We start from the raw sequence: 19,893 nt of genomic DNA on the forward strand, positions 1-19,893 counted from the left end.
AACCCTGCTGCTTAGCAACAAAGGAGTGCTCTTTAAAGCGACATTTCTTCTCTTTGCAGAGAACAATTCTGTTATTTTATTGATCTGCTCTGCTCAAATAACCAAGTTGTCTCACATGCCATTGGTTCAAATTTTTGCATTTCATTGATCATGGTTTTGTGCTCTCCGACACACTGAACGGTAAAACTCAGCACTTGGGAGAATGACAGTGACAGTCCTGCACAGTGTTTGTTTTCCCGCTGCAGATACTGCCTGCCAGTAGGTAGAGGAAGACTTGAGTTGAGTTAGTGTCATGCAATGGAAAATGGCTATTTTACTACACAGTGTAGTCCATTACTTTGCTATAACCTAAAGCACCAACACTCTGCCCACAGTTAAGTGTCAATCCAATTTAAGACAACTGGATTAATATGAAATTTTTGTCTTATGATGCAGATAGCTAGACGCCGAAACAGAATATTACTCTCACATGAAAACACTGAGAGAATGTACACAATGTAAATGACTTTATGACCTGAGGCAGTGTGCTTCATGAAAGCATATAAAGCATTCAAAAAGAAAAATATTCATGGACTCGGGGACATGGATGTGTGTATGTCATGTCATTAATATACTAATATTTTTGTCAACTCTGACAGAGCTTTATCTTCAAAATGCATATGTAAACCACAACCTGGAAAAGGAAAAGTGGTAGATAGATGGACACATATGTAAACATGGGATAACCCTGCACCGTATAGCTTAACAACACCGCAGTGAGGTAACAGAAAGCTCTGCACTGTGAACTTTGTATAAACATCTAACATTAAATCCATCCAAAAAGGAGAGTTTCAACTCAGACTTTAAAGTGTATTATCATTGACTGACTTCAATGTTGTCTCCATGAACACAGAGACAGAGCAGTGCAGTATGTTGATACAATCATTTATACTATTAAAGTTTTTAAAACCACTCTCGAAGGCCATTTTCTTTACTTTTCCGGAAGCTGAGATCTCTCCATTCAGAGTGTCTCCTCGGCCACTTTTTTCCTCTACTAAGTAAAAAGTGAAAAGGGGACTGGAAGGGGAGCCTGCTCCTTTGATTCCTTAGCATCCTCGCCTTCCCCTCCTTCCTCTCCTTCCTCTTCCCACCCAGGAGGGATGGATGGAGGAATGGATTAAAGGAGGGCGTTTGGGATGGTCCTTGTTTAATTTTTGGTTTGTCTGGATGGCTGTGGGGTTTCTTTAGTCACACAGGCATAGGCCTTCATTCAACAAGAGCTCTGGAGCTCAAGGAAACACACATCTTTCCAAAATCTCACAGACGTGGTTGGTTTGGAATTCGTCTGTGCTCTGGCACAAAGAGGCAAACAGATAACTCAGCCATGGCGGTGTATTTGAGTAAATATCAGTGCATATATTGACCAAGAGGAGTTTGCATGTTCTCCCCCGTGCCTGGGTGGGTTCTCTGGGCACTCCGGTTTCCTCCCACCATCATGTTTAGGTTCATTTGTGTTTTCCGTCTCTGTGTGATGGACTGGTGACCTGTCCAGGGTGTACCCCGCCCTCGCCCAGTGTGAGCTGAGATTGGCTCCGACCCAGAAACAGAATAAGAAGAAATAACAATAGCGAAGTGCCAAACTAGGTTTGAAATATACACAAAGTAAAGGCCACATGGAAGCAGGAATACGCTTTTACTATTAACAAGACTTATGTAGATTAAATTTTACATTTTTCCTTTCCTGTATGCGACTTTTCATTTTTACACAGATTTGCCCACATGTGCATCTATTGCTCTTTGTTAAATGTATTTAATTCCCTTGAAATATTTTTTTTTCCCATCATATCCGCGAGGAACAGCCTCCGTGTCAGTAGCCTTCCCTCCCGCCCTCCCTTCTCCGCCGACAACCGCAAGATCAACCGTCACAAGGCTAAAGACACTGCCAGCCATGTTCTGCCTGTAAAACAACAACACACAAAAAAAAAAAAAAAAAAAAAAAAAAACAAAGCAGCTTTTTATTAGCATTTTTAGCGCACAGGCCGAGAACAGACTTTCTGTTTTTTTTGTTTGTTTTTTTTTTACTATATATGACGTAATTTTTTCTAAAGGTAATTTTTGTAAAGGCCAGAAGAAGAGGAGAAGATGTCTTCCCCCGCTCAGGAGAGGAGCTGCGCCGTGCTGCTGCTGCTGCTGCTGTCGCTCTCCGGTAAGAAACAACAATACTCATCGGAGGGATCGATGCTCTGATACATTGATACACTGATACAGCCATCATCAGCTCGATGGGACGATGGCCCTCACACACTCCTCCACCTTACATCAGAGAGAGTGTGTGTGTGTGTGTGTGAGAGAGAGAGAGCGATTATAGGTGTGATAGGAGATGATGTCGGTTTGTGTTTGATCAAATCATCCATTTATTAAAAAAAATAATAATAATCCCACTGTGGCCTCATTCCAAGACTTTAAACTGTCAACATTTTTTCGATCAGTTGTGTTAGTTATGTGAAGTGTTTTGCTTTTTTCCCCCACTGATGTGTCTTTATTTAGCTTGTGTTGGCAGCTACATGTGTCCTCTTGTCTCACATCCTTTAAACAGGATTATGATGCACTATATAAAAATAAATATTGGTTCGAGCTGCACACAGATGCCAGTGTGCTCTGTGACTCTGGGTGGATCGAAATAGACCTGCATTAGGATGGTAACACTGAGGTGCTGATACAGTATTTAAAGGCCTCCCATTCAGTGGCAGGTTTATAAACAAACGCATTTGCATATAAACATATATTTGGTGTCCAGCCCACAGTGGGTATGATCACCTCAGGTTTAATCATTTAAAGCAACAAGGAAGCCACTTCCTACCAGTTTCAAAACTGCCCTATGTAGGCTATGTAGGCTATGTAGGCAAAGGCGAAGTCAACAAAAATGGAAGACTGAATAAAACTGGCAATTTAATTCAAGTAAATTTCATTCCGTTCAGGTAACTTTTTCCTTTATCCTGTCATTCCCCTCAACATCGACACGTTGCTGTTGAATATGACTGCATTGGCAGCTGTAAATCAACACGATCTCGAGATCGAACTGGCCAACACAGCTGACAAAGACCTGTTAGTGTCCAAGTTCAGAAGATTGACAGCTGATCTTAACGGTGTTGCTCATCAGAAGGCCTTTCTTGCTCAGAAAACTTATAGGTGGCGTGATGTTGAAGCAGGAATGGATTTCCCCGGTGTGTTGTCTGAGATTAGTAGGGAGGGGGGTTTACTGTGCCGAGCAAGTGTTTAATGTGGAACAGACAGGTATGCCAAGTAGTACATACAGGGAGGAGAAAACTGTGCCGGGCTATAAAGCCAGCAAAGAGAGACTGACTTAGTTTCTTGGGGGTAATGCTGCTGGTGACTACAAGCTAAAGCCCTTACTTTTTTATCAGGATGAGACTCAAAGGGCACTCAGAGGCATATGGAAGGGTACGATGCCTGTCATCTGGAGGAGCAAACTAAATGGATTTGGTAACAGGTGTTTGAGGACTGGTTCACCAACCATTTTGTGCCAGGCACTGAACATAACTGTTCCTACAAGGGTCTCTTCCAAGCAGAGGTACACAACTTTACTACTTGAGTAAAAGTACAGATACTCCTTTTCAAATATTACTTCAATACAAGTAAAAGTAGCTTTATCAAATATATTACTTAAGTAAAAGTATAAAAAAAATACAGGAAAGGAAAGCAGCTTTATTGTCATTATACAATACACTGATGTGATTCTGCTACAGACATGTTCTCAAAAATACCTTCAGTTAAAAAGGCCCTAAAGAACCGGTCTTTGGAAGGATCCGGTCTAGTCTCTGGTCTCTGGAGGGGTTTGGTCCAGTCCAGAGGTCTCCAGCTCCGGTCCTGGAGGGACACTGTCCTGCATGCATTCTAGTTGATGGTCTAGTCTCTCATCTGTGTAAAACACATTTTATATAGACACAATAAACACAGTCTCAAACTCTGAGAGGTCTGGGGGTCCAGTCTGTGGAGGTCTGTGGGGGGCTCTGCTGGCTCTGCTGTGTGTTACCTCGTGTTGCTGTCTCTGCTATTCACCTTGATTAATAGACTGTCCTGTGTGCAGTCTACTGTGTGCTACATGTCACATGCCAGCTCTAATGCTAACGTCCATTAGCCTAGCTTGTATTAAAGCCCGAGTTAAAACGTTATCTTTGACAGAAACAGCTGAGTTTGTTAACGAGAGCATCAATAGAAATGTAGTGGAGTAAAAAGTCCAATATTTGTCCTTCAAATGTAGTGAAGTGAAAGTTAAAGTATCCACCAAAAATAATACTCAAGTAAAGTACAGATACTCAAAAACTGTACTTAAATACAGTACTCAAGTAAATTTACTTCGTCACTGTCCACCTCTGCTTCCAAGGCATACTACCACAGAAGGACATTCACTTAAGCTCTCAGAAAAAAGGCCTGAGAGCTGCCTACAATATTTATGTGTAGTATTTCCATGGACTGCCTTTCCTGGCCCTCTAGTGCAAGTTTATTCAGCAGCCACACAGTCACAGTTACCGCTGTGAGGCACTGGATGGCAGCAGCACACAGAGAAGAGAGGGCGTATGCATCAAAGAACTGGAGAGCAGAGCGACACAATTTGGTCAAAACTTTTTTTTTTTTTTTTTTGTATAAATAAACTACATTTAAAACTGTTCTTCCATGATAGTTGCATCAAGCAGCAGTCTTGATTTTTCTTGGAGTCCAAGTGAGAGGTAGCTAATGATGCTGTGACTCCGTCCCTTTTCATTTGAAAATAACAGAAAATATATTTGAGACCAACGTTATAGTTCTTTAGACTTTTCTCATGTTCATGAATGCTAAGTCAGATTTGCTTTGGTTTAGAATATAATTTTTGAATAAATGAATCTCAACTATGTAGTATTTGCTACAGTTGTTATTGTTCCAAATCAGATTTTATTTATATAGCAACAAATAAAAAAGAAAATGCACCAAGAAAGTTTACATGTAGAGCAGGTCTAGACCAAACTCTTAATAGACACTCAACAAATCCTTCTATGAGCAAGCAAGAGAAAACTTACTTTCAGAGGTAGAAACTCAGGGTGGGCAGCCATCTGCTTCGAACAATTGTGCTGAGAAGGAGCGAGAAAGGAGAGCGATAAGGAGCAAGAGAAAGAGGGAGGGATAGAGAGGGATCAAGAGCAAGTTGAGCAGCAACAGGGATCAGCTGTAGGCCCCAGCTATGCTAGTCTATACTAGCATAGCTAAAAGTTCTTATTTACTCTTTAACTGGTTATGTCAAAGAGGAAGATTAAAACCTGATCTTGAAAGTAGAGAGCAAATCCGATGATTGCTGTTGGTTTCCAGGGAAGCGCCTGATAGCATATATCATCGAAGTAATTGAAAACATCAAATTAATTTTGTCTCTAAAATATTAATCCCATAGCCTACAATTTAATATTGCTTTAATTACAGTGGCATGCTTAAGATCCTGTGAGGGTCTGAGTTTAGATCTACAAGCTGGATGCAACTGACCTGGTGTAAGTGCTGGTTGTGAGGCTCTGACAGGGCTGGGCCCTCCTGGCAGGGAGCAGGAAGGGAGCAGACAATAGGTGAGGTCGGGTTCAGAAGGCTGGCTAGTTTTCCAGGTCAGAGACGAGGGAGATGGATCAGAAAGGTATGGTCAGCAACCAGCGATCGGGCTGGTAAAGAGTGCTGTCTTGCATGAGGGCTAAGAAAAATCTGGAAAGGAGTGAGCGAGCAGAAGAGGCTTATGTACAGACTGATTGGTGGTCAGTAACAGCTCTGTACAGCAGGTGAGGGAAATGTTTATGATGGGCTGAGAGCTGCAGTGATTTCATGTGGGCAAAGAAACGGTGAGACTTTCAAATGTTGAAATGCAGCGCTCCGAATGTTACAAAACAAGAATTAGTGAAACAATCCACTTTAGAGAGAAATACAGAGGTCTTAAAATGTAGGAGAGCTAATGCAGCTGATGTTTACGCTGCGCTTACACGTTAATGGAACCAGTGTCTCTCTTCCGATTCATGTTTAACTGCTACAAGTGCTATTTAATGAACAGTGAGTTAAAACTCTACTGATGTACAAAACTGTGAGAGAGTTTACCCTGCTGATGTTTAAGCTCCATCTGTGTGCATCTGCTGTATGTGCTTTTTGAAGGTTTGCAATGTACTGTATCTTAAACAGCCAGACTTTATGGCTCCATTATAAGTAGACAGAACTGTCAATGTTGCATAAAGGTGAAAGACCGGAGGGGAAAAGAGGACAGGGTACAGAAATATCCTTTCAACTCTTCCTCAGTCAGATCAATAGTTTCCTTGATGTTTGGTATTTCAAGTATTGATCATAAAGGAGCTTTCAAAAGCTTCTGCAGTTACTGTGCCCATAATGCCAAAATGATATAAGGTCACTATGCTGGATAATGCATTCCTGTCTGTGCTGCTTCTTTTTTTTTTTTTCTTTCCCCTACACATATGCAAATGTACCACTGATATGGTGGTGACATCACATACCAGTGCTGCATGCTCACACAGTAGTGTTATAACTTAAACCCTATCCCAGTCGTCCCACAGGGTTCCTGCAGCCCCTCCATGTATACCTGACAGATGTCATATTTTTGTAGTGAGCTGTATTGATTTATGACTGCCCTTATTTCTAGCACCTGAGGGTTGAGTTCTGCAGTGTGACTTTCTCCAAAGCTGGGGGCACTAGTGCTAAGTTCACCATAACACAACAAGATCAAAAGTGAACAGCGCCAGAACAACAGGAATTTCACAGCAGCATGCTGGAGTCAACATATCATCCACAGGAGATAAGTGTGGTGAAAGTGATTTACCCTTTTAGTAGTGTACCCAAAATACCTCTGTGCTTTAGCAATACCACTTGCTGCACTTTATCTCTTTTGCAGTCACATACGCCGAGTGTAATCAATTGGACAGCTGTGATTTGTCGACTCTAACACCTGTCTGACATATTTATGGTGGCAGAGTGTATTGCTCCTCAACATGAAAGTTTACCTGTAGCATAAAAAAAAAAAACAACCAGCTCTTCTGTAGCAGACGCTATCTCTATGACTGCAACCAGGCTGTGAAAATACAACAACAACATGAGACATCTAATGTTATAGCCTAACTCCTTGTGCAATCATTATTGAGATGATATTGTTCTGGGGACAATGCTGCGCGACATTTAAGTGCTACTAGTGAAAGTGGTTTAAAGCTCTGAGGGAGGTCAGAGTCAATTTCCAAAACACATCAGGTCTCTGTCTGAAGCTCCAAAAAGCTGAAAGTGCTGGTTTTATCTGTAGATGGACATGAACAGACACACACTGGGCTATTGATAGCTGACTTCCTAAAAGCAAACTTTCAACAAGGAGGGTGCCCGTTTGATAACCCTGATCTGTCAAACCCACTCAAGACCAGCATTTAAGCCATCAAACCTCTCTGGACCTGCACCTATTAGCCCCTAAATACAGTAAGACCCTTGTCCATCAAAAGAGCAAACAAGTGGTAATACTTTTACGGATTGTATTCAGTCTGAGTAAATTATTGGAGCATTCCCTGAATACTTGGGAATCATGCTGTGTGTCCTTAAAGCAGCTTTAAATCCCTTTTAAGCCTTCAAAGGATGCTATCTGTTGTTTTGTCAAGTTTGTTTTTTTGTGGCTTCGTATTCTCAAAATCTTTGTCCAGGCCAGGGAACAGATGCATAACTGGATTTGAATCTGGAAAATGTCCTCAGTTTACAGTGTTGCAGTGTCTCTGACTCATGTGTTCATCTGCTTTTTATGCTCTGCCTTTTTTTTTTTTTTTTTTTAGATCTAAATTGGAAATTTTAGTGGTATAATTTCTGTTCTTGAGGCAGGCAGACAAGTTTTACTGTCCACATTTAAACACATATAGAAACATGCATATGTAAAGCCTAGTAAAAGTGGTCATGCAGAGTTGGAAAAGAGGAATGGGGAGGGCAGTGAAGGATGATTAACAGACTTAGCTACGTTTTACCATTTTGTCTGCATTGACCTTGTAAGAGTAGCAAACAATGGCGGCAAACTGGAAGGCTTAAGAGAAGGAAATGCATAAAGTGCTGAGGAGTGTAGTAGGACTGTGCTGTAGACTGGCTGGACTGAAGAATTACACAGAAAGGGCTGTGAGACGTAGCATAAGAGGTGGACAAACATGGGAGAGGAACGAGGGAGGCGCAGAGAGAGGGAGGAGTTGCATGAGGCTGCTTCACTGCAGTATTTCATCTGTTAGCAAGTCTCTGTCTCTCTCTGACTCTGCATCTGCCTCTCTTCCTCACTATTTACAGGGCTGCTGAGTCAGCAGGAGCCCACATCAAACTGTTCCATACGACTTATTGAAGAAAGGCGCTGTATGTGCATGTGTCTGCTTGAATGTGTCGGTGATAGCTGTGTGTACAGATAGGTGCAGGAATGACATTGACATAGCACAGCACAGCTAGCGTGCTCAGCTTCCTGCTGACAATACGCACCTTATGAGATGATGTGTATGAATTTTCATGTCTGCGTTTGTACGATGGAGAAAGAAAGACATAGAAACAGGTGCGAAGCTGCATCACAAGACACCTGACTGTGATGAACAGTGTGAATGGAAAATTTTGTGCATTTGTGCGTGTGTGTGTGTGTGTGTGCTTGTGCATGTGTTTAAATTATACATATGGACGATGGGTGGGGATGGGGATGTAGCAAGTGCATGGGTGTGTGTGTGTTTGTGTGCGTGTGTGTGTGGTGCAGAGAGGCAGGCCTGTGGAGTGGTGCAGCAGCAGTGGGAAGGAAGCCAGAAACACCCGACTGCAGAGGAGAGAATGGTGCAGAGTCCCATCACACACACACACACACACACACACACACGGAGAGAAAGGCAGAGATTCTGTCTGGGGAGTGTAAGCCCATCCTAAGACACAATGTAGAAAGGAGTTTATTTACCTATCTAACATAATTTATTATTAATAATGACTATATTAATAATTATGCAATCTTTTCTCTCCTGCTTTCGTAATAACTTCGTCAGCTGCAGGGATTGTACTTTCTTTGAACACTTCCTAAAACAAATGATTCATACTTCCCCAATCTAAAATAATGTACTTAATAATACATACATAACACTCACTCATACTGTACTAAACTAACACTGTAACCTGATACATTTCTTCCTTCAGGCAAAATTTTCTTTGTCCCAGATCACAGCCATGAAAATGAGCATCTTGCACTTTTATCAAAGTTTCATCAAAATCATACTTTTGACAGCTAACATGGAAAATACTATACTGAAAATGTGTCATCAGTATTTCATTCTTAACAAGTCGGTAAATTTTTGTGATTTGTACATTTTCAAAAATCAGCTTTTTATACAACAGTGTAAATTAAATGTTAAAAATTCAGCTTCAAATTTCATTCTTTGACTTACTAACTATTGTCTCGAGTAGCGGAGAGCAACCATCTTTCTTGGGACAATATCCATCGTGTTTCGTTTTTTTTTTTTTTGATAGTTTGTTTGTTTTTTTGCTTATTTGTTTTCTTTTGAGATTAGAATGATAACCAGCTTGCTCAGTAGGATCCAGAGGACAGTTTATAATGTCTATCGAAAAGTAATGATGGTCAGACTGACAGGCAGTAGACAGTTCACAGCTGTTAATGCTAACATTAGCTTTGTGATCATTGTAAAACATACAAAAAGCCCCTTTGCAAAAAAAGTAAAAAGACATTGCAGCTCCAACTATACTGATTTCTAAGCTGATATTCTTTTACACATGGGCTTGGACATAGTTTTGGTATACATAACCAAACATAAACATTACCAAATATTAGTTAATTAAATAAACGTTTCCTAATTTGACATAATAATAAAGTAACCTTGAAAATACAATTCAGTCATCATCAAACCTAAACTGGACATTAAATATTGCTATGATATATTACATTATTAATATTAATATCATTAAATCATCATCAAATTTCCACGAGTATCAGATTTTCAAGCAGCAATACAACAACCAGGGGCAGCACAGCAGTGTAGTGGTTAGTGCTGTTGACCCGGGTACTCCAGGTACTCCGGTTTCCTCCCACCGTCCAAAGACTTCATGTTTGGGTTAATCGGTGACTCTAAATTGTCTGTAGGTCTGAGTGTGAGTGGTATGTTGACCCTGTGGTGGACCGGTGGCCTGTCCAGGGTGACCCCACCCTCACACAGAGTGAGCTGGGATTGGCTTCAGTGACTTCGGAAACGGATACGTGATAAAAGGTTGAAGATAAATAAATGAATTAACAATAACTACAAGACAGAGGCTGTGCTCAAGATATAACTCTGATATAGCCATCACTTGGGAAGTATCCAGTGACCTATAGGTGCTTGCTGTAGTTTTAAATTGATAAAAAAAAAACCTCTCTGTGTTTCGAACAGTATATCGCGGCCATATTGCCTGATCTACAGGAACCTGCCCACATTTAAATCTGATCAGTGAGTAGAGGAATTCAGATCAAATGACTGTCAGCCTGAAAGACAGCACTCTCCAGATGGAGAGCAGAAGAAGAGTCAGCACACAGCTTCACACTGGCAAGCTGAGGCAGGAAGGAACGACACTTCTAAATTATTTCTTTTGGTTGTTTAGCAGGATGTACATCATTCTTAAACACAAACCTTTGAAATGAATTTTTTCATTTAGATTTTCCGTTTTAGATCGTCTACAATTTTAACTCATAAAATATGTATTAATACTTTTTTTTTTTTTTTCATATGTACAATGCTCAAGTCCCAGAGAATACTTAAGTCCTCCACTCAATGTTGTTGTTGCTGGTATGATTACCATTGTTGATGTTTTTATTCATAGGTTGTTCAGGCATGGACGTCCTTGTGGCCAATTACATTAATGCGCTGAATGGGACAACTGTGAAAATCTCCTGCACATTTACTTCCTGCTACAAGATGGACACTGCCAAATTTTCCATGAACTGGACCTACCAAGAATCACTCAATGACACAGAGGAGATGGTAAAATGCCCTGTCTTTCACTTACCTGCTGTACATAAGAAACTAAAACTTTCCCTCAGCCAGTTGTGAACTCTCTCTCTTGTGTTTTCTTTCTCCATAGTTTATGGCATACTATAAGAAAAAAGGAATGGTCCCTCTGCGCTCAGACCGGTTTGGAGAGAGGGTCACATTTGCTGGAAACCTGGATAAGAATGATCTGTCAATCACCCTATCAGACGTTCAGGTGGAGGATGTGGGAATTTACAACTGTTATGTGAGAAATCCCCCAGATCGCATCCAGGGGCACGGTGTCATACAGCTCAATGTTCTCACTGAACGTAAGATACTAACCCTGTCTTCTGAAGACACAAAACTATAACTGTCCTCGTCTTTGCATTTAGGGTTAAGTCCAGCATGTATACTGCTTTCTTCAAATTGGGCATCAATTCAAGTTGAAGCAGTTGTAGCCTCATGAGCAAAAATGAAACTGCATTTCACAATGTACATGCTGTCTTAGTAGAGGCACGTAGCATTGTGCTACATTTTTGCGGAAATAGAAGTGTTAAAATAGCAGTAAACAGAACCCAAAATGTGGATTTATTCAAGACAAAATGGGTTGAAATGACGATGTAAACACTTTTGCTTGTGTTTTCGGTTAGAATATGCCAATGTCTCTTAGCTACAGCATGTTAAGATAAATGCCATACAGTAATTCTAACATGCTGTGTGCGTTTCTCGAGGCATGGTGACCGAGTGGTGGTGAGTCAGCCTTTTACTTATTAATGGCCAACAAGAGACTGAATTTAGTCCCTCAATATCACACACACACTCACTCATACACTTTCACGCATGACACAAGCTAACTCAGCAGCACTTTCTTTCCACTCTGCTTAATCAGCCCAGTAGAGCTTTTAGCCAGCACTGCACTTGTCTTCGTCCTTGGTCTACAAAATATTTAACCCACTCCTCTTTTCAGTTCCTCCTCCGAGGGATTCAACAATTGCAGTCGCGATTGGGGCATCAGTGGGTGGAGCATTAGCTCTGCTGATCCTTTCCATGGTAGTAGTGAAATGTCTTCGTCGACACCGGAAACAGGAACTGATTTCGGAAGAGAAACTGGAGGAGGAGGGAAAACTGGACGCTGAGGGTACTGCAGAGGAGGGAACCAAGTAAGAAACTCTGCCATACGACCCAGAATCAATCAATCAATACTCAACCAGAAACTACCATTATGACCAAGAACTAAAAGTACTTTTGTCCAAATGCCAAATGTTAATTATTAATGGTACACCATTTCGTATCCAGCTGTTGTTCTAAACATCACATGTCATGTGGTTACTTGGTTCAGATTTTTACTGCCGTATTCTTCTGGGAATGATGAAATGCCATAATGATCTATGGCATACAAACAAATCAAACATATAATTTAGCAAGTGTTAGTTGTCAAATAAGTAGTGCATTTGTCGTGACCTGTTAAATAGTCCCTGCTTACCATGCTAGCTGCACAGAGCTAACAGCTACTCTGCTAACTAGACTTTGGTGGGCAAAGGTCAAAGTTCAAGGTCATACTGACCTCACCGTCTTGTGATTGCGATGATCAGGAGGAAACTGAGAGAATTTCATTCATCTGGCACAAGCATTCACTTGGACTGAAGGATGACATGACTGGATTTTGTTTCATTGTCACCGTTTGTTAATTTTTCTGAAAATCATAAGCTAATTTTGACAATTTAACAGAAATATCTGCAAACTTTTGAAATCTTTTACAGGGCAGGTTTTATTGTCCTACTATACACAACAATTTCTTGGCACAACATTATTTGTACAAAAGAAAAATCACACCACTCAGCCTTTGGCTAAAGAATCATACCTACTTTAACTGTTCCTCTTTAAATGGATTACAAACTTCAAACCTTCTTGCGATATTGACCGAGAGCTAACCTCTAACCGCTGTCATGTTGTTGGGCTCTTCTCGTGCATTTATAGGCAACCATAGCTGGGTCATCTGACTGAACCAGCTGAATGTGGCGCTCTCATCCCCAACACCTCCTCTGGTAAATATTCTTTATGTCCATCAGTCTGGATAGCTGTTTTTTGACTGTAATAAAGTATATCATATACCTTAGCTTGGCCTGGACAGTATGAGTGATTAACTTTAAGAAAAAACAACTAGAGGTAATAATCAACCAGCCAAAACCATACTCTCTGTATCTTTGTTAAAAACGTGCATGAGTGCATGCGTTTCTGTTTGTTTTGCCCAAGATCTCCAGATCTCTGTACGAACTGGCTTTATCCATTGAGGGTTTTGGTAATTGATGCAATTGCCAGGGAATTTTTTAGTTGAGGTCAAAAAACCGTTCATCTCTCTCTTTTCTTTCAGCCGTTCTTCCTGCTTCTTAAGATCTATTGTAACACCTGCTTGAATCATTGTCCACTGATACTTCCGTCCCCTCTTCATGTGTGTGTATGTATGCGCACGTGTGTGCGCGCGCGTGTGCACGCGCTATTGCATACAAGTGTTCTTTTTTTTCTCTCTTTTTCTGTGTGTGTGTGTGTGTGTGTGTACATAGTGTAATGTGCCTGCGTGTGGAAAAACTGTATATCAGCGTGAGAGTCTTTTTTTCATGAAATAAGGCAGGGAACATCTTTCTGCAATTTAACCACAAAACTTATGAGTCAATATCAATCATCAGCTTCAGACGCTCCATGATAAGCAATGGCATTTCAATAGCACACTATATGACAGGTTGGGGTTGGGCGGTATGACCTAAATCACTAAGGTATATTTTTAATATGGAATGGCAACAATATCACAGCATCACAACATCTGACTCATGCTCTCATAGTTGATCTATAATCTGTCCAGGGACTACTTATGGCCTGAACACCATTATTAATTAACTATTGACAAAGTGAGCGGTGGCTGTGGAGGCATAGCTTCGTACTTGATGGGAATCTGTGCCGTTTGCACAAGTGTCTCACAACAGCTGCAGTCCAGCTTTGGGATTTCATATTGAGTGGAGCTTTTTTGTTGAGCATACTGTCATTGCCTTAAAGCCATGTCTCTGTGTACCACCACTTAACAGAGTAACAGAGTTAACATGTTTCATTACCTTCTGCAAAATGATGTCTAAATTGTGTTCAATTTCAAACATTCCTTAAATGTGTGGAGGTTTTTCTTGCCAAAACAGTTGCCCTGTACAGTGACTTGTCATAGTATTAAAAGCAAAGGCGTTGTCATAGAAGGATAGCAAATTCCTTTTCACATAAACTGTGTCCAAAATCCTGCTCTTTATTCTTTTTTATCATTTATATTTTTCCTTATTTCTTCAAGATGAATAAAATAAATTTATCTCAAAGAAGTGGAAATTTTAACAAAAAGTAGTGATACTGCTATTAATAATCTTACATTGTATATTAATAGTCCCATAATATTAGATGTCAGTGGCAACACAAAATGTTTTAAAATAAGGATTCAATATAATTCACAATTTTCTGAAATTTTTAGCACTTATATAGCAGGTAGTTTCCAAATGAATAATACTTCAGAGAGAGCTAGCGTGACAGTGAGCCTGTTAGCAACACCTGGACACTGAACCCGCAGCAGCCAAATTGAAATTTAGCCATTCTTCTTCTTTTTTCATTTACATCACTGTTTTTACTACTGTGACAAGTGGAAACGTCTCCCGTACAAAGGGCATGTGAAACAGCATGTTTTTCAACGATCTCATGGTCCTGCCTGTGTGTGCCTTTTGTTTTTCTTTCTTCATTCACTCTTTGTAAACATGGACAAGTGTTCTGGGTTTTTTTCTGGAAAAGACAAGAAGGAGCAACTGCACTGGTTAGCATTTAGTGATTTGTAGTGATGCTTTCAGAACATTTCATGTGACCTTATATTTAAAATGTAGTCAATACTAGTACAAACAGCCAAGCCAAATCTTTGTATTTCTACAATGTCAATACAGGTTATACCGTCCACCCTTACACTTGGCCTTTGTCCATGCAGCCTGCCTTTGTATGAGGGTAAAACATGCTAGTGAACCTCAGTACTGAAGCACAAATTTCAACTATACAGTACAGTACAGTACAGCAATATTTATCACTGAATACAAAAATTTGCACATTTTGCATGGTAAAAACAGCGACTATGTTGAGCTTTGCTCTCAGAATATTTTTGCTCCAATACAAATAAAGCAGGAACTGGAGGAATATGTGGTGTAGGGTGACATGAGGTGAATATTATTGATTATGTATGTCAAAAATATATAAAAAAAAAATATTTAAAGTGGAAATCTCTCATTGCACATCCACAATCACATGTCACGTTTGTTCAACCTTTATTTATAATATGATCGAGTTAAATAAAGGCTGCCCAAACCGAGACCTGCGGTACGACATAGACAACAGTAACAGTGATAGAGACAAAATCGTAACCAAAGTAGAAGATTTTTCTATTGCTGACTGACGGAGAACAGTTAATTGGTCACAGCTGGTTTGATTTGGCTTGCTTCAAATCCTAGGTATCCACAGAAAGAGGGAGAGTGTGTTGGCAAATGAAATATACAATATACTACATTGCCATGAATACATATCAAACAGGGCTTATCAAAAACAAAAAGAAAGTAGAAAACTTCCAAATAAATATTCACTAATTTTTCACAAAAAATAAGTCAGTCAGCATGTTTAACCTTCCCCTACAAAGGTTGGTGCAATTTTTAACAATTATTATGATACCATATTTTCATTTTTATACATATTTATATTTCTTCATTGTGATATTTGGTTGTACTTGGATATGATTCATTTATCTCCTGTGAAATATTACTAAACTAAATCTTAAATATTTCTCCAATATATCATGAAATAAAGCATCCTTCTGAGCTCTTTCAAAACTTCAGAATTGTGCTCAAATTTCAACCATAGTCCAGCAGCAATTTTTAGTTTATGTTTATAATGACAACTGGCCAGCAGATTAATTTTTTAAGTTATAAGGAAGCAAGCCTTGAACTTTATGTCATAGCTTTGTCTCCATTTTTTGTCTAATGGCTTTACTTTCAACAGCTTTGTTTAAAAATGTAGATATTGTTTTTTGACACATTGACACCTACTCAAATATAATTATAATGGAGAGCATGTGAATATAGTGGAAATGGAGACCATATTTATAGCTAACCATATGAAGATGGTCTATTGGAATGTGTGGCTGTTTAAACAGAAATATGGCATGAAGGTTATATGGTTAAATGGGAATATATCAGTAGTGTACTTACATGATCATTTATTTGGTTGGAGCACCTTGAATGTTCAAAAAAATTATATTCTCTTACAAAAAATATTGGATCACTAATTAATGTCACCTTTACGTGTTATAGCATGTGATCTTTGTTAATCTGTGAATGTCTTATGATGTTTTGCCAACAACAGGCCAGCTGTTTCTGTGCTACCTGTAATGTCTCAAGTTGGGTAGCTGTGTCATCCACCTACTGGTGTGTGGTTAGTGCTTCCAAATGGCCGGGACATTATAGTTTTTTGACATTGTAAAAAAAAAACAACTGTGTAAAGGTATTTGTTTAGGCCTTACTTAATTAGGGTCTGCCATTTTTTTTTGTTAATTATGATTTGATAATCTGTTTTCCAAAACCAAATGTGATGTTTTGTGTGACATATAAAGAGTGATAAATTCACAATTATGTGTTCCTTCAAAGGAAGCAATTGTTAGTTTTTGCTACATAGCCCAATTTTGCGTTAATTGTGGGTACAATAGGTTAATGCTAATGTTAGCTATATAGAAATCACAAAACTTACATCCAGTTTCCATTATAATGTGATGATCTATCAATATTTACAGAGTTGCTTGACTGGGAGAGCCCAAATTCTGCCACATTTCTTGAGACACTGCTGTCTGTGGGTAATCGTGCATGTTTAAGTTGTGTGGTCTGTATCAATGTTTCCCATCTCCGTAAATGCAGTTTGCCCTGAATAGCTGTTCTTGTGTCACTTTAACCGTTAGTGAACACTAAATTCATGCTTGCGCTGTGCTGCCTTTGGAAAAGCAGCTGTCATTACATGATGTATTTGAAATAAAGATGATTTAGGACAATATAACAGTTTTTTGTTGTGTGTGTGTGTGTGCTTTTTTTTTCCATCCAACCATCAGGGTAGCTGAAGCCAATCCCAGCTCAAGAAGCATACAGGCAATCTCACTTCTCCTAACATAACACGTTTATCCTGAAGGAGAAACCTGAAAAAGAGATGGGGAGGCATGCAAACTCCACACTGAAAGGTCAGAGCAGTTCCACAGCAGGAGCTCAGCTGGTATGGACTCAAATCTTTCTTAGTGTGATAAGGAACTTCTAACAGCTACACCAGTGTGCTACTAGAAACTATTATAACTTCTAAATCAATCACCTCCCACAATAGTTCAGTTAGTTTCCTGGCGCTTTAAGGAGGGCTACCCATTGTTTCAACATTGTAGTAATGCTGTATATGTTTGCTTTAAATGTTTGACACAACAAATCATCATGCATGTAGGTATGCAGTAACCAATCTTAAACCCGTAAAGCCAGGTTGTCATCATCAAGGAGGTCAGCCACAGAGAATCAGAGGTATTTAAACGTTTAAATAAGGCTGCAACAATGGTAATGAATTACTTTGATACAGTTCAGACAAAGAAATGTGGCCCAGAAGGGTCAGTTAAACAACTCTGCAGGAGCATTATTTCAGATGACAACACAAAATGGTGCAATATCTGTAGAGCTGGGTGCAACTTTCTTTTGCAGATGACCCTGCATTTTTTTTTTTTTTTGCCACAATGCACTGCTTTTTTCAAACAGGCTGCTTCAGCCCACTGGCCTCATTCCAATGAATTAATAAGGATGTAGTTTGGACTATATAACCTGTTAAGCATTATACATTTAGAATATTTCTTCATTTCTAAGAAATGTTTTTTGTATAATGTCATATTTAAGAAACAAGTGGACGTGAACGTAAACAAAGACCGCAACAAAAAAGTTACGCTCAATTCCAAAGTGTAGAATCTGTTTATCATGGAAATAGTGTGACACATTTAATGCTCCTAAATATTCTTAAAAAAAAATATTCTTTCAGGTCCAAAGATTATTTACCTTTTTTTCATCAGTAGATGAAACAATAAGACACCTGGCAAAAGGATGCTTGGAGAAAGAAAAAAAGACCAAATAGTTTTCTATGTGCACACACAGCTCTCAGTGCTTGCAATATTTTTTCAAATTAAGCCAACATTTTACCAATTTTATGCCAAAGTCATCCAAATCATTTGCAGTTTTTAAAAGACCTTCCTATCACTCCACTCCGAGTCTGAACAAAACACAATATGAGGCTGCAAACCCCCAAAACCAAGAGAGTCACCACTAAGTCCTGTTCATGTTCTGCACCAATTTCATAACATGCCAGCACTGAAGTCACGTACTTTCAACTTTAAAAAGCAAGCGTGTGCATGTTTGTGAGTCCATGTATCTGTTCTGACTGTGTGCATGTGTGTCGGTCTGTGTGTCTGAGAAAAGCACCGTGTACTGCAAACCAGCTCTTAACTTTAGACAAAACTCACCTTAAGATGGTTCCTGTTCCACACTCACAGACGGATGCATGGACAAAACAACGGGATCACAGAGCACGGAGACAAAGTAGAGGAAAGGGACGCAAGAGCAGAGATTTACAAGCATGGGACATTTAAGGAACAACAAAAAGAAGGTAAAAAGAGGATGGGTACTGCATTAACTAGTAAAGACAAGTTGGCTTGCAAAGATGAATAAAAAGGAGGGCCAGATGAAAAGGGAGAGGTAGGCAGAGGCCCGCCCCACTCGTCCTCCTCCACTCAGGATGCTTTCTGAAATCTGCTCACTCACCGGCTGGTGCAGAGAGGAAGGGGGAGGGGGGTTGCAGTGCAGGTCGAAGTGTAGGGTGAGAGGAAGGTTAATCAGAGTGGGAGGTGATGGGTGGTGGGTGGGAGAAGATGGAGGTATGAAGAGAGACAAGGAAAGGAGTCAGAGCTCAGGACTCTGAGTTTCTGTGTTCGGACCGGCTCAGCTGTGTGGCTTCACTGCAGCATTTCACTGCCTTGGCCGTCCCAGAAAAAGATCCTGCACTCCTTCCCTCCCTCCCTCCCTCCCTCCCGTCATCCCTCCTCCTCTCGCTCCTGTCGTCCCCTCACCTTCTCTCTCTCCTAGATCTGCTTCCTATACTCATCCTTTCTTCTCCTTGAACTTCTGTTTTCTCTCACCCCTGCTGATCCCTAATGTTCTCCCTTCCTTTCCTCATCTCCCCTCTTCCCTTCTCTCATCAGTGTAATGTCCTCTTTTGCTCCGCCTTCTTTCTATACACAGCATCCAAGGTCACCCTGTCCAGAGGCAGGTGTGTGAGTGTGTGCTCACATGTGACTGTTTCTTAGCGTGTATTTGCAAAAATGTGTGCATGTCTATATCCATGAATGTTTCAGTCTCAATCTTACCCTACTTATTACCCGTTAATGTCTCAGTGCATGTATTTATCTCAAGTATCTAACTTCATATTTATCAACATATAATCTTTCCTGCATTAAGGTGCTGCATGCGTCTCACTATCCATCACTGCCCTCCGCACATATTTGAACTTGAAAATGACATTGAAGGCTAAGAGACAGAAAACCTCACAACATGTGTGTGTGTGTGTGTGTGTGTGTGTGTGTGTGTGTGTACCTGGATTCATCATGTCAGTGTGAATAGAGGAGGGAAAAGGTAAGAAAAAAAAATTTACAGGAAATGAGAACTGGAAAGCACTGAGGAGTGATGTAATTGAAAACCAATATATAATATACATAACAAATTGTTTTTTTTTGGGGGGGGGGCAGCATTGTGTTGATATATTACTCTCATTGAGAAAATCATTCAGTAACTCT

At 40.0% G+C, this 19,893-nt stretch overlaps 1 protein-coding gene across 4 annotated transcripts; it reads left to right on the forward strand.

Moving 5' to 3' along the window:
* Positions 1 to 2,073: 2,073 nt before the first annotated feature.
* Positions 2,074 to 17,264, forward strand: scn2b (sodium channel, voltage-gated, type II, beta). 4 transcript variants are annotated; one of them, XR_003841411.1, is made up of 6 exons: positions 2,074 to 2,185; positions 10,843 to 11,003; positions 11,104 to 11,320; positions 11,959 to 12,151; positions 12,969 to 13,036; positions 17,140 to 17,264. XR_003841411.1 is itself a non-coding variant. In XM_029517564.1 (5 exons), the coding sequence occupies exons 1-5, from the start codon at positions 2,122 to 2,124 to the stop codon at positions 12,976 to 12,978; spliced, it is 645 nt and encodes a 214-aa protein (XP_029373424.1). In that variant the 5' UTR covers positions 2,074 to 2,121; the 3' UTR covers positions 12,979 to 17,073. The 4 variants fall into 4 exon arrangements, 2 of the variants coding, with proteins under 2 accessions (XP_029373424.1, XP_029373426.1); XR_003841410.1 differs by lacking the exon at positions 17,140 to 17,264 and adding an exon at positions 13,363 to 17,073; XM_029517564.1 differs by lacking the exon at positions 17,140 to 17,264 and having other exon boundaries at positions 12,969 to 17,073.
* The last annotated feature ends 2,629 nt before the right edge of the window (positions 17,265 to 19,893 follow it).

Source organism: Echeneis naucrates, chromosome 13 (assembly GCF_900963305.1).
Source record: "Echeneis naucrates chromosome 13, fEcheNa1.1, whole genome shotgun sequence".
Classification (NCBI taxonomy): domain Eukaryota; kingdom Metazoa; phylum Chordata; class Actinopteri; order Carangiformes; family Echeneidae; genus Echeneis; species Echeneis naucrates.